Here is a 15,556-nt window from a genome sequence, read left to right on the forward strand (position 1 = left end):
TTCGTGCCCCGGTCCGGGAAGGTCCCACATGCCGCGGAGCGGCTGGGCCTGTGAGCCATGGCCGCTGAGCCTGCGCGTCCAGAGCCTGTGCTCCGCAACGGGAGAGGCCACAACAGTGAGAGGCCCGCGTACCACAAAAAAAAAAAAAAAAATCTTGAAATGTATAACTATCCTTTTTTTAAGAGTCTGTGCTTGACCCCTCCACGCCACATGGGTCCTTGGGGGCATAGGAGGGAGGCCAGGGAGACCAGGAGAGGCAGGCGGGAGGGGTCCTCCGGGAGGAGCAGGAGAGGAGCCGAGGGCATTTGCCCTGCCTGCTCGGGCCCGGGGAGCCTGCTGGGCTCCCAGGCCACTCCCCTGCCCTCCAAAGCCCCCTCCAGGTCATGTGGGTCCTTGGGGGCATAGGAAAGAAGCCTAGGGGAGAAAAGGAGAGGCGGGGGGAGGGGCCCTCCCAGACTGGAGGAGCAGGAGAGGAGAGGAGGGCGTTTGCCGTGCCCACTTGAGCCCAGGAAACCTGCTGGGCTCCCAGGTGAGGTCCCCCATCCTCTGAGACCAGGGCTGGGGGGCACACCTGGGCCCCTTCTGTTCTATTAAGCCTAAGCCCCACCGCCACAGCCTTTTCCAGCCCTGCGGGTCCTAAGCATAGGCCCCATCCACCACCCAAACCTCTCCCTTGCTTAGGCCCTGCCCTCCACAGCCAAGTCCTTCCCCAACCCCTTTTTTTCCCCTCCTCCTTTTTTTTTTTACTATTGTGGTACTGTTGTACCGTCTAGTTGTTGATTCATCTATATTTTTATTTTTATATTCCTTCTAACATATCTGTTAGTTTCCTATGTTATTGTTCTTTTTTTTTTTTTTCCTGCTGCCCCATGCTGCTTGCAGGATCTTGGTTCACGAGCCAGGTGTTGGGCCAACGCTCTTGCAGCAGGAGCTCCGAGTCCAAACCACTGGATTAACAGAGAACCTCAGACCCCAGGGAATATTCATCAGACTGAGGTCTCACAGAGTTCCTCATCTCAGCACCAAGACCCAGCTCTACTCAATAGCCTAGAAACTCCAGTGTTGGAAGCCTCAGGCCAAACAACCAGTGAGACAGGAAAACAATCCCACTCATAAAAAAAAAGAAAAAATGAGACAGCAAAAAAATATGTCACAGATGAAGGAGCAATGTAAAAACCTACAAGACCAAATAAATGAAGAAGTAATAGGCAAACTACCTGAAAAAAGAATTCAGAGTAATGATAGTAAAGATGATCCAGAATATTGGAAATAGAATGGAGACATGCATTGAGAAAATTCAAGAAATGTTTAACAAAGATCTAGAAGAACTAAAGAACAAACAGAGATGAACAACACAATAACTGAAATGAAAAATACACTAGAAGGAAACAATAACAGAATAACTGAGGCAGAAGAACGAATAAGTGAGCTGGAAGACAGAATGGTGGAAATAACTGCTCAGGAGAAGAATAAAGGAAAAAGAATAAAAAGAATTGAAGACAATCTCAGAGACCTCTGGGACAACACTAAATGCACCAACATTCGAATTATAGGGGTCCCAGAAGAAGAAGAGAAAAAGAAAGGGTCTGGGAAAATATTTGAAGAGATCTTTCCTAACATGGGAAAGGAAATAGTCACTCAAGTTCAGGAAGCTCAGAGAGTCCCATACAGGATAAACCCTAGTAAAAATACACCAAGACACATAACCAAACTAATAAAAATTAAATTCAAAGAAAAAATATTAAAAGCAGCAAGGGAGAAACAAAAAATAACATACAAAGGAATCCCCATAAGGTTATCAGCTGATTTTTCAGCAGAAACTCTGCAGGCCAGAAGGGAGTGGCAGCATATACTTAAAGTGATAAAAGAGAAAACCTACAACCAAGATTACTCTACTCAGCAAGGATCTCATTCATATTTGACGAAGAAGTCAAAAGCTTTTCAGACAAGCAAAAGCTAAGAGAATTCAGCACCACCAAACCAGCTTTACAACAAATGCTAAAGAAACTTCTCAAGGCAGGAAACAGAGAAGAAAAAGACCCACAAAAACAAACCCAAAACAATTAAGAAAATGGTAATAAGAACATACATATAGATAATAACCTTGAATGTAAATGGATTAAATGTCCCAACCAAAAGACACAGACTGGCTGAACGGATACAAAAACAAAACCCATATATATGCTGTCTACAAGAGATCCACTTCAGACCCAGGGACACATACAGACTGAAAGTGAAGGAATGGAAAAAGATATTCCATGCAAATGAAAATCAAAAGAAAGCTGGAGCAGCAATACTCGTATCAGATAAAATGGACTTTTTATTTTAAAATAAAGACTGTTACAAGAGATAAGGAGGGATACAACATAATGATCAAAGGATCAATCTAAGAAGAAGATATAACAATTAAAAATGTTTATGCACCCAACATAGGAGCACCTCAATACATAAAGCAAATGCTACAACCATGAAAGGAGAAATCAACAGTAACACAATAATAGAAGGGACTATAACACCCCACTTACACCAATGGACAGATCATCCAAACAGAAAATAAATAAGAAAACACAAGCTTTAAATGACACAACAGACCAGATAGATTTAATTGATATTTATATAACATTCCACCCAAAAGTGGCAGAATACACTTTCTTCTGAAGTGCACATGGAACATTCTCCAGGATAGATCACGTCTTGGGTCACAAATCAAGCCTCAGATAATTTAAGAAAATTGAAATCGTATCAAGCATCTTTTCTGAACACAATGCTATGAGACTGGAAATCAATTACAGGAAAAAAACTGTAAAAAACACAAATACATGGAGGCTAAACAGTGCGCTATTAAATAACCAAGAGATCACTTAAAAAATCAAAGATGGGGGCTTCCCTGGTGGCGCAGTGGTTGAGAGTCTGCCTGCCGATGCAGGGGACACGGGTTCGTGCCCCGGTCCGGGAAGATCCCACGAGCCGTGGAGCGGCTGGGCCCGTGAGCCATGGCCGCTGAGCCTGCGCGTCCAGAGCCTGTGCTCCGCAACGGGAGAGGCCACAACAGTGAGAGGCCCGCGTATTGGAAAAAAAAAAAAAAAAAAAAAAAAAAGAAGATCATACACCATGATCAAGTGAGATTTATCCCAGGGATGCAAGGATTCTTCAATATATGTAAATCAATCAATGTGATACACCATATTAAAAAATTAAGGAATAAAAACCATGTGATCATCTAAATAGATGCAGAAAAAGCTTTTGACAAATTCAACACCCATTTATGATAAAAACTCTCCAGAAAATGGGCATAGAGGGAACCTACCTCAACATAATAAAAGCCATATATGACAAACCCACAGCAAGCATCATACTCAATGGTGAAAAACTGAAAGCATTTCCACTAAGATCAGCAACAAGACAAGGATGTCCACTCTTGCCACTCTTATTCAACATAGTTTTGGAAGTCCTAGGCACGGCAATCAGAGAAGAAAAAGAAATAAAAGGAATACAAATAGGAAAAGAAGAAGTAAAACTGTCACTGTTTGCTGATAACAAGATACTATACATAGAAAATCCTAAAAATGCCACCAGAAAACTACTAGAACTAATCAATAAATATGGTAAGGTTCAAGGATACAAAATTAATGCACAGAAATCTCTGGCATTCCTACACATCAACAACGAAAAATCAGAAAGAGAAATTAAGGAAACACTCAACTATTTACCACTGCAACAAAAAGAATAAAATACCTAGGAATAAACCTGCCTAAGGAGGTGAAAGACTTGTACTCAGAAAACTATAAAACACTGATGAAAGAAATCAAAGATGACATAAACAGATGGAGAAATATACCATGCTCTTGGACTGGAAGAATCAGTATTGTGAAAATGACTATACTACCCAAAGCAATCTACAGATTCAATGCAATCCCTATCAAACTACCAATGGCATTTTTCATTGAATTAGCACAAAAAATTTTATGATTCGTATGGAAACACAAAAGACCCTGAATAGCCAAAGAATCTTAGGAAAGAAAAACGGAGCTGGAGGAATCAGGCTCCCCAACTTCAAACTATACCACAAAGCCACAGTAATCAAAACAGTATGGTACTGGCACAAAAACAGAAATATAGATCAATGGTACAGGACAGAATGCCCAGAGCTAAACCCACACACATATGGGCACCTAATTTACAACAAAGGAGGCAAGAACATACAAGGGAGAAAAGACAGCCTCTACAAATAAGTGGTGCTGGGAAAACTGGACAGCTACATGTAAGAGAATGACATTAGAACACTCCCTAACACCATACACAAAAATAAACTTCAAATGGATTAAAGCCTTAAATGTAAGGCCAGACACTATAAAACTCTTAGGAGGAAAACATAGGAAAAACACTCTGACATAAACCACAGCAAGATATTTTTTGACCCACCTCCTGGAGTATCGGAAATAAAAACAAAAATAAACAAATGGGACTTCATTGAACTTAAAAGCTTTTGCACAGCAAAGGAAACCATAAACAAGACAAAAAGACAACCCTCAGAATGGGAGAAAATATTTGCAAATGAAACAAGAGACAAAGAATTAGTCTCCAAAATGTATAAACAGCTCATGGAGCTCAGTATCAGAAAATCAAACAATCTAATTAAAAAATGGGTGGAAGCTACACTCAACAATAAGAATGAACCATAGCTTAATAATATCAAATAGGGACTTCCCTGGCAGTCCAGTGGTTAAGACTCCACACTTCCACTGCAGGGGGCATGGGTTCAATCCCTGGTTGGGGAACTAAGATCCCACATGCTGTGCCGTGTGGCCCAAATAATAATAATAATGACAATAATAATAATAATATTAATATCAAATAAAATATTTAAGTAATTAAGTCTAGAACATTACAGGGCACAATGTTCTATTTACAAAGCGAAAAAGTTAAAAAAATATGTTATATAAAGATATATAGTTTTAAGGAATATATGTGTATATATATTCCCTATAAATTGTATACACGTATACATATACATACATATATGCAAATCAAAGGAATAATGAACCCAGATTTTGGATGATGGTTACTTCTAGCTGAGGGAAAAGGAGGATGGACGGAGTACATATGACTAGATGTCAGTTGTCAAGATCTGAGTTTTTGTACTGGGTTGTGGCTTTATAAAGATGCTTATTACCTTATTAAAAATAACCAGCTAACAGACTGAAAAGAGGTTCTGAATGGATCAGTGGCAAGAGTGTGTCATAAACCAAGGATTATGCATAATACAATTCTGTATACCTGAATGCTTTTAAAAAAGGTTTATGGCTTTCTTTATATAAAATTTTGTCTATTTAAAGAAAATGTTAAATTTAATGTAAAGTACTTATTCAGGCTGTGTTTATACATTAACTAGATGTATATAAAAACATTATATAAAATATTTTTTAAATCCTAAAAAAAAAAAAAATGGGTGGAAGAGCTAAATAGACATTTCACCAAGGAAGACATGCAGATGGCCAAGAGGCATGTGAAAAGATACTCAACATCACTAATTATTAGAGAGATGAAAATCAAAACTACAATGAGTTGCAGATACAACTACTATGGAAAATAGTATAGAGGTTCCTTAAAAAACTAAAAATAGAACTACCATATGACCCAGCAATCCCACTACTGGGCATATACCCTGAGAAAACCATAATTGAAAAAGACACATGTACCACAATGTTCACTGCAGCACTATTTACAACAGTCAGGTCATGAAACCAATCTAAATGTCCATCGAGAGATGAATGGATAGAGAAGATGTGGCACACATATACAATGGAATATCACTCAGCCATAAAAAGAAAAAAAATTGAGTTATCTGTAGTGAGGTGGATGGGTCTAGAATCTGTCATACAGAGTAAAGTAAGTCAGAAAGAGAAAAACGAATACCATATGCTAACGCATATATATGGAATCTAAAAAAAAAAAAAGAAATGGTACTGATGAACCTAGTTGCAGGGCAAGAATAAAGAGGTAGACACAGAGAATGGACTTTGAGGACATGGGGTGGGAGGGGGAAGCTGAGGCGAAGTGAGAGAGTAGCAGTGACATATATACACTACCGAACGTAAAATAGTTGGCTGGTGGGAAGCAGCAGCACCGCACAGGGAGATCGGCTCAGTGCTTTACGATGACCTAGAGGGGTGGGATAGGGAGGGTGGGAGGGAGACTCAAGAGGGAGGGGATATGGGGACATGTGTATGCATATGGCTGATTTGCTTTGTTGTGCAACAGAAACTAACACACTATTGTGAAGCAATTATACTCCAATAACGATCTATGAAAAAAAAAAAAGAAGAAGAATATACATTTCAACTTCAGGATAGCTGTTCTTCTGGGGAAAGAGAAAAAACGAGCCCCCCATCTTTTCCTCCAGAGAAAAGGTCACTCTGCCAGGATGGACTGATGGACTTTTGAGATGCACAGTTCAAGATTAGGAAGAGGTGGGAAGAAGAGAAAAGCTAATTGATGTAGGGTAATTTAAAAATAAGTGACAGGGACTTCCCTGTTGGCACAGTGATTGGGAATCTGCCTGCCAATGCAGGGGACACGGGTTCGAGCCCTGGTCCAGGAAGATCCCACATGCCGTGGAGCAACTAAGTCCGTGAGCCACAACTGCTGAGCCTGTGCTCTAGAGCCCACAAGCCACAGCTACTGAGCCCTCATGCCACAACTACTGAAGCCCGTGCACCTACAGCCCGTGCTCCTCAACAAGAGAAGCCACCACAATGAGAAGCCCACACACCACAACAAAGAGTAGCCCCTGCTCGCCACAACTAGAGAAAGCCCACACGCAGCAACAAAGACCCAACACAGCCCAAAAAGTAGATAAATATATGTGACAAAGAGGCATGGACAGAAATGCAAAACAGGTGAGCAAAGGGGAACTGTATTGGGGTGTGGTTTGTAAATAAGAGGCTCCAGAGTAATGTGGGTTTACAGAAAACTGAAAAGGAGAGAAAAAGAGATATAGGAAGTGTTACTGGGGTGTATCAAAGGGAATTTATTAACAATTTTAGACGAGAGCCAAGTAAATTATTAGAATTCCTTTAAAAAAAAGTGTGTGCTTGGGAGTCAGACTGAGTATCAAACACTCAGTTTGCTATTTATTTGCTGAGTGAGCTTAGGCAAGTAGCTTAAATTCAGTTCAATTTTAATTTTCTCATCTGTAAAATGGGAATAATACCTTGCATGGAAGCTGTGGGAATTAAAACATAAAGTGCCTTACCAAAATATAGCTATCCTGTCTTTCAAGTAATCAATACAAAATATACATGAATAAGTAACATAAAAATTGTGTTGCTAACTAAAACACATTTAAATTTAATCAAGTGGGCATTGTATTATTGTCAAAATTTACCATAAAATTCCTGTAGTTAATAACTCTCCAAAATAAAAGTGTACTCCTTTGAAAATTTTTTTAGTATAGTAATCACACACATGTCCTTTTACTATTTTCAGGCAGCAACATTCTAAGAATCCATTGTGTACTAGTTGCTATGTGGAGAGAAAAGTGAAACCCTATATTTAAGAAGTTCAGAATACAAATGAGAACACAAGTGAGAGCAGTTCTTTTTGCAAAGAAAGCAAACACGTTCTTGTGGATTTAGGCATCAGAAAAAGATACCAGGGATGAAAAATACAGTTTAACTAAGCAGATAAATTTAGTGATCAGAACAAAATGGAATTAATTAGGAAAAACTGTATAAAAGAGATCCTTTACAGAGTAATATATCCTTTTCATGTTGATTATTTTAACAGGGTTTAATACATGTGATTATTCTTCAACCTTCTGAGTTTAAATTGTTCAGGTAGCCACAAGGTCTGGAAACACAGACAAATATACATAAGCAGTTTACTGATCTTCCATGATTATGTTCAATGTGCTATTCCTCACTAGCAGTTCATAGTTCAATAAGCTGTGCAAATGTGCAATGAACAATGTGCATTAAAGCAACGTTCCCATCAGTCCTTGTACATCTATTTACAATACATTGCCTCAGATGATTTGTGACTAATTTTCACTGAATAAACTTGCACCTTTAGCATATTCTAGAAGTGATCAAGGGAGCTCAATCTACTAAGAAATAGAATGTTGTCTATGTTTCTAGACTCGGTGATCACCTGTATTTTATTTTTTATAAGATTCACCTACTGTAAGTCTTATAAACATTTTTGCCATTTATATTATACCAAGAAAAAAAATGAATACTAAAAATGAGATAATGGAAAAACAAAAACAGATTTCCTTTGCTTTCATATAATTCTACACCAAACATTTTGCTGAAATGATTTTAATCTATAGATGAAAGACTCTTTAAATGATACTCAGAATACATTACAAATTTGATTTTAAAATAGATTTGAGTCTAAAACAGGTCTTATTCACAATGATTCCAATATATCAAGTGCTCCAGAACTCAATATGGAGATGCAACAATTATGTGATGACTTTTTAATTGTCCAAGGGGATAAAGATCTTCTTCAAATATGGAAAAAAAATTAAATCATTCTATAGTATTAACCTCTAAGAGTTATTCTCCTTTATAGACTACAATATTATTATCAGTTTCATATACTTTTACTTTATAAAGAACTCCTATAGGAAGAAATTTCTGGAGGTTTTCCCAGATATACACAGCTACATTTTCTGTCGTGCTGTAGAAGAAAAGGAAAGAAGATCAAAAGGCAGATAAACAAAACTTCATGTTTAATACTTACAGAGAATAGAAATTCTAGCTTTAAAAGATATTACACTAAAACTTTAGAAATCACACAATAATCAAGTAAAATGTTAAAATTGATTCTTCTTTCTTACTATTTACATAAAGTAAAATAGTCACTCACCTTACAACATCTGCAAAATACGGCACATCCAGATCCAGATTCTTATGATCAAGGGGCTTCATAATTGCCTCCTATAGATAAAACAAAGGAAAAACATCACTAATTCCATTTATGACTCATATTCCAAAGTGTTCTACATTTGCCTCTAAACCTTACCTTATCATTTAGTCACTAATTCGATACTTGCAAGTACTTGGTGTCTTATAAAACAATCTCAGAAAGTTTAAAGTTGTAAAATAAAGTAAGGCCTAGCTCTCCATAATGACTGGATATCTTCATTACTGAATGCTAAGAGGTAAGAAACCAAAAAATAGAGAATTCACTGGAGCGTTCTCATAACAAGCCACTGTGATTCAGAATTTAGTTTAATACTTCTTGAATTCTGTCCAAAATGTTACTAGAAATACTTCTCCCTAACAGGCTCACCTTCAGCACAATGCCACAATTTAATTAGGACAAAAACATCCAATGAGTACTACATTTATAAAGCAGATTAAGACTGAAATTACATAAGGAGTTCTAAATTTCTGCTCTAAGGTGTAATTTAAGAATGCTCTTGGGCTCTTAGAAGAAAAAATAAAAACATGTAAAGACTACTGCTTCCTAATACTTGTATTAGGAATATTAAACATAATGTTTGTCAATGGCAAGAATTGTAATTGCCTTATTCTTTGTAAATTTTTAATTTTAGCTATTGTAAAACATCTAAGCAATCTAAAAAATACAATAAACGAGTGAATACAACAAGAAAGACTCTCAGATGAAGAGAACTAGTTGTTACCAGTGGGGAGAGGGAAGGGGGGAGGGGCAGTAAAGGGGTAGGGGATTAAGAGGTACAAACTATAGGGCTTCCCTGGTGGTGCAGTGGTTGAGAATCTGCCTGCCAATGCAGGGGACACGGGTTCGAGCCCTGGTCTGGGAAGATCCCACATGCCGCGGAGCAACTGGGCCCGTGAGCCACAACTACTGAGCCTGCGCGTCTGGAGCCTGTGCTCCGCAACAACAGAGGCCACAATAGTTGAGAGGCCCGCGCACCGCGATGAAGAGTGGCCCCTGCTCGCCGCAACTAGAGAAAGCCCTCGCACAGAAACGAGGACCCAACACAGCCAAAAAATAAATTAATTAATTAATTTTAAAAAAAGAGGTACAAACTATTATGTATAAAATAAGCTATAAGAATATATTGTACAACATGGGGAATATAGCCAATATTTTATAATAATTATAAATGGAGTATAACCTTTAAAAATTGTCAATCACTATACTGTACACCTGTAAATTATATAATATTGCTCATCAACTATATTTCAATAAAAAAAGCATTTGTGAAACAATCTAAGTTTCCATATGGTATGGTTCCAAGAAAGGTACATGAATGACAACAATAGCAATCATTTTCTGAACAAAATCAGAATCATATAAAAAAAAGTAAGTCCTAAACCAAACAACTTTTAAAATAAATCAACTGATATCCATGTGGCTATCAAGAAAATAAATCTTTGTTTAATCTTTGTTTTAATTGAAAATTCCAGTTCAGATCTCAACTTTTCCATTGAAGCCTCTTCTACAGGGCTCCTTCTACTTTGACTCTGTATGCTATGATCAGCCACTTTTACTGATGTAAAAGTACTGAAGTGTGTGGTGCGTCGTATCCTTCAGGTATGCAAAGATGGGGAAAAAGTATAGAGAACCTCTCCTTTAGTATTTAACTGTATGCCTGCTTGGGGTGTCTCTTATATTTCTCAAGTTGTTGTCTTGTATTTGTGTGTGCGTGTGTGTGTGTGTGTGTATTTTCTTTCTATGTCACCAGGAAATGCAAGCACTCTGTCTTTACAGCTTTCCTACAGTACTTTGAGCACAGTACTGTTTGTTCATTCACTCATTCTCCTATTCATTTGTTCAAGCAACACTTATTGAGCACTTACTATTCTTTACCTGCTATAAAAAGTCATGTGAGGCCTTCCCTGATGGCGCAGTGGTTAAGAATCTGCCTGCCAATGCAGGGGACACGGGTTTGATTCCTGGTCCAGGAAGATCCCACATGCCACGGAGCAACTAAGCCCATGCAACACAGCTACTGAGCCTGTGCTCTAAAGCCTGCGTGCCACAACTACTGAAGCCCGCATGCCCAGAGCCCATGCTCGGCAACAAAGAGAAGCCACCGCAGTGAGAAGCCCGCATACCACAACAAAGAGTAGCGCCCACTTGCCGCAACTAGAGAAAGCCTCTGCACAGCAACAAAGACCCAACACAGCCATAAATTAATTAATTAATTATTTTAAAAAAAGAAAGTTTAAAAAGTCATGTGAACACTCTGTGGCTAACAGCTATGTCTCATTCATCATTGGATTCCTAGTACTCAGCTCAAAGACTGATGCAAAGCAGGCATGCTTATTGAATATATGGGAGATAAGTAACGTGAAAGAAGTAATGATTATTAATAACAGCATTTTTATGAAACAAATGTCAAATTTTAGAACAAAATAAGGAGCAAAGCTGAAGCAAAGTAAACAGGTGAAATGAAGGCATAATAAAAACTAAGGTGGATGGAAGAAAATCTAATCTCAACTTTCTAAAGGACTAACTACAATGACCTAGGGCAAGTCAGTTGGTTAACTGCTCAGCATCTCTCAATCTCAATCTATGGAATGAAGAAGTTGGCTTAGATAACCTCTGAGGTCTCTTACAATCCAAGAATTCTGTAATGATATAATCAGTAAGTCTTTTACTGAACAACCTCTTTTTTGTTAGCCCTATGATGAACTGCCCCAGTGAGTTTATAATAAAGCTAAAGTGAGTAAAACAGGGCAGTACTAAAATCTGTGATCAAAGATGTAAGGAAAATTCACAGAAGAAGTAGAAAGTTTCAAGGAGAAAGCGGTGTCTTGAAAGAAGGGCAGAATTTGCTAAACAGAGAAAATCAGGATACGCCAACAAAAAATATAAAGTGAGCACGCTACATTTATTCCTATCATTGTAAGACAACCATGACTAATTTCCATTAAGTCATCCAAACACTTTTAGGAGAACATTGAGAGAAGTTCCTCCAACTACTACCCCACTCCCTCACCCAATTCCACTCGCCAGGTCACAGGACCTCTGATGGTACTTGGTTGGGGAAGTGAAAAGGGGCCCATCAAATATTATATTCAGAAGACAGCACAAAACAAGCATCCAACATGCCATTACCTCCATATACTCTTTGAGGTCAGTCAAATTCATGACCATTCCTGTAACAGGATCAATCTAAAAGGTAAACAAAGGTGAATATTACTATAACATGCTCTTCATGTTTAAACCTCTGGTAAATTATTAAAGGCTGCACAATGTGCAGAAATTGTCCCCACATTGGCCTTCATCCCCGAGACAATCCATCTCAGCATGGAAACACCAAGTACTCTAGGCTTCCTTTTCACTGTACTGCTCTTCTATCTGTCCACATACAGCACATTAAAGAGGACCTTTTGGGAGAGGAAAGGCCTGAAATGGCAGCAGCTCACCATACACAAAGACCAACAATGAAGCAATACTGATTTGAACAGAATTTTTCAACACAGAATCCATCACGTTGGCTGAAAGAGGGCCCAGCAATGTGCACAAACCACAGAGACATTTTCAGCACGTACCTCTCCATGTACTGTCACCACAACTATGGGGAAGAAAACAAAATACCAAAAAAAAAATGACTTTCAACAGAGTAACATCCAAACACAAGTTACTAACATAAATTATTAGATCTCACCCCACAAAGCTATATTTTCCCCCAGAACATCTTTTAGTTAAGATCTTTTTATCAACTAAAGCAAGACTCAACCAAGGCAGAGGAACTTAGAGGTGCTTAGCCAAGGCCAAAAAGGGTACAAATTCTGTTTATGATGCACTTGGAAGGAATCTCCACTAGGTAAGATCAAGATGCTGCTTGATCACTGCCTGTAAAAGTACAAAATATACAGGAAGAAATCCAGCTACACACTGAGCTGGTCCAAGTACCTTTCTGAGCAAGCAAAACTACTACTGGGCCTAATATTCTTATTTCTTTACTCAGGTGAATGTAAACACAGTTTATAGTAATGCTTTGTAAATTAACAAGTACTTGTATGAAACTTCTGCAAAATCTTGATGATCAGAGTGTTCTACAAATTAATGGCTTTTACATACTTTTTTCAGCTCCATACAAACACCATTAGGTATTATGCGATAGTGAGCAAACTGAGAATGAGAGATATCATAGGTCAAGTAAGTTAGGCAGTAACTAAACTAGAAATCCCAAACTTCTGACATCTTTTCTGGTCTTCTTCCTCCATCATACCATATGCTGTGATGCTCTATGGCTTACATAGCTGTTTTGTGAGATATCATCTGTATCTCAAATAATCAAGTCCCTTGTCCTTGCGTAAATTAATTATTTTCTTGGAACACGACCGTCAAAGTTTTAGACCCAACCTATTTTCCTGCCATGCCGCATATCTTGAGCCAATATGTTCCCTTTGTCAGTCATTATTTACTCAATGAATACAATCTAATTTTAACATTGGCCTCAGCAATACCTAATTAGAAGGAAACATGGTGCCAAAAGAATGTCATGTACTCTTAAGGCCAAGGAAAAAAGTATTTAAGTCATTCATTGTTTTGATCTATAACAGCAGACAACTGCATAGTAAAACTTAAGATACATCCAGCTAAGGCAACAGATCTTTTCATTTTGAACTTCCATTTAATTTCTCATTCAAGGCTCAAAGCACTCATGTTCTGTCCATAAGGTTTCTTACTCATTTAGACTGTATATGCTGAACACTCTTTCATCATTACCGAAAGGGCTAAAATTTCACCAGTTTTTCTCTCACCTTTATAATTGTGCCCATGGCCATTTGGGTTGTTGCATTTCCCAAACAGTTTCAAGTTTTCCTCATTACTCAGAGATTTGCTGACCAAAAAAAAAAAAAAAAAAGTCAACATGATACATGTTTAGATACTTTCTCTGTTCCCTACACTTATTGTTTGCTCTAGCCTTTGAAAAACTTCACAACTTACTATTCTTTAGCTCATCAAATGGAGAGTCATAAATCAATTTGATTTCATTACTCAGTTTTATGTCAGGAACCAGTATATGCCCCCTAATTAGACTACTATACCACACAAATTAGCTTAAGTAAATTCAACATCCTTGTTCCACAGCAAGACTTCAACAACTGATCTGCTCAAGGCCCTTCCATTTTTCAACTCAACATTTACTGAGCACCTACTACATACTAGGCACGGGCTGAATGAAGCAAGGGCACATGGTGATTTAAAAAAAAGATGCTTATCCTCAAGTGGCTTAAAATCTCATTCCCCCAGAAAAATAATTACATGACCTAGTACATCTTCTCTTCATAATCTTGCTTCATTATCCCTCAACTATTGCCTACTGATAACTTCAATCCATTCAGGGGTATTCAAACCAGGTTAAATTTTAAAATTACAATACTCAGCCGTTGTTCCAGGCAGAGATCCACTTTCTTAATGGATTTTTATACCTATACCTGTCCAATCAACTGTGCATCTTCAGTGAGGCCTTACCACTCTCATATGTTTGAGCTTATTAAATAACCCCTTTCTTTTTGAGACTCTCTTTATTACTTTCCTTTCTCCTGCTCATCTACTTCTTACATTTAGAGTACTACAGTTAACAAAGCTTTTGCACAAAATTATCTCACTGTACTCTCCACAAAATTGGCCAGTTTGTACTCTCCAGATAGAAAACTGTGACAGGTCTTGCTCACTGCTGCATCCGTTACTTAGCACAAGACCTGACAACAAATACCTGTCCAGGGAATAAATGGATAGGTGAATCCTGTTAGGTAGAAATTATTATCCTCATTTTGCAGACGAGGAAACAGATGCTCAGAGAGTGGAGCTTGCTAATGAGTGGCAAAACCCTGCTCAAAATCAACTCTTCAGCGCGATGAAGCAGTCTGAGTACTCCGGGCTCAAATCCCAACTGTGCTGCTTGCTCTCAGGAAAGTGAATATCTGGGTTCATTTTCTCTTCGGTATAAAGTGGACAAAACCCGCCTTGCTGTAATTACATTAGCTATGGGTGCTGAGTGTTTACGATATGCCTGGCACTGTGTAACCTGGGCGAGTTCAACACCTTTCAACGTCACATCGATCCCCAGGAGGCTGGTCGACGCCGGTCGCGGCTGTTTGACGTCATCAACCAAGCCTGGTGGCCGCAGGAGTACACCGCGCCCCCCGCCCACTCATCAGCGGGCACCCGTGCCCCTCCCGCACCCGGGACCCAGCTCCGGGGCTCGAAGGTGCTGCCCCCACCACTGGTATTGTAGGCACACCCCACCTGTGGAGCCGATGGGTCGCGCTGAAGGAGACCAGGCGGGACACTCGCGCCCGCCGGCCAGGGCCCGAAGCCGCCGTGCTCATGGTTTTGCAAGCCCGCGTCCTCGCCAACCCCTCCCGCCCTAGGCCCGCCGCCAGGCTGAGAAAGTGGGCGCCTCCCTCCGCGGCTGCGCAGTGCGGACGGCGCCCGGCAGCAGTGCTCTCTGCTTCACCCTGCTACTGGGCTCCCTCTGCCGGCCTGGAGGCCGTAACAGGCGTTCCTTGCTATCTCAACGTCTTGGGAGAGCAAGCGCTCAGAGAGCTGGGCCCGCCTTAGAGTGGTCAAATCAGGTGGGTGGGGTCTTAGT

At 39.3% G+C, this 15,556-nt stretch overlaps 1 protein-coding gene across 2 annotated transcripts; it reads right to left on the minus strand.

Moving 5' to 3' along the window:
- Positions 1–8,314: 8,314 nt before the first annotated feature.
- Positions 8,315–15,293, minus strand: PTS (6-pyruvoyltetrahydropterin synthase; the record flags this gene model as incomplete). 2 transcript variants are annotated; one of them, XM_079708372.1, is made up of 6 exons in its annotated part: positions 8,315–8,685; positions 8,875–8,945; positions 12,064–12,120; positions 12,501–12,523; positions 13,719–13,798; positions 15,211–15,293. In XM_079708372.1, 6 exons carry the CDS (start codon positions 15,291–15,293, stop codon positions 8,562–8,564), a joined length of 438 nt encoding a protein of 145 aa, XP_079564498.1. In that variant the 3' UTR covers positions 8,315–8,561. The 2 variants fall into 2 exon arrangements, with proteins under 2 accessions (XP_079564498.1, XP_079564499.1); XM_079708373.1 differs by lacking the exons at positions 12,501–12,523; positions 15,211–15,293 and having other exon boundaries at positions 13,719–13,742.
- Between the last annotated feature and the right edge of the window lie 263 nt (positions 15,294–15,556).

This window comes from Hyperoodon ampullatus, assembly GCF_949752795.1.
Source record: "Hyperoodon ampullatus genome assembly, chromosome: 7".
NCBI lineage: Eukaryota > Metazoa > Chordata > Mammalia > Artiodactyla > Ziphiidae > Hyperoodon > Hyperoodon ampullatus.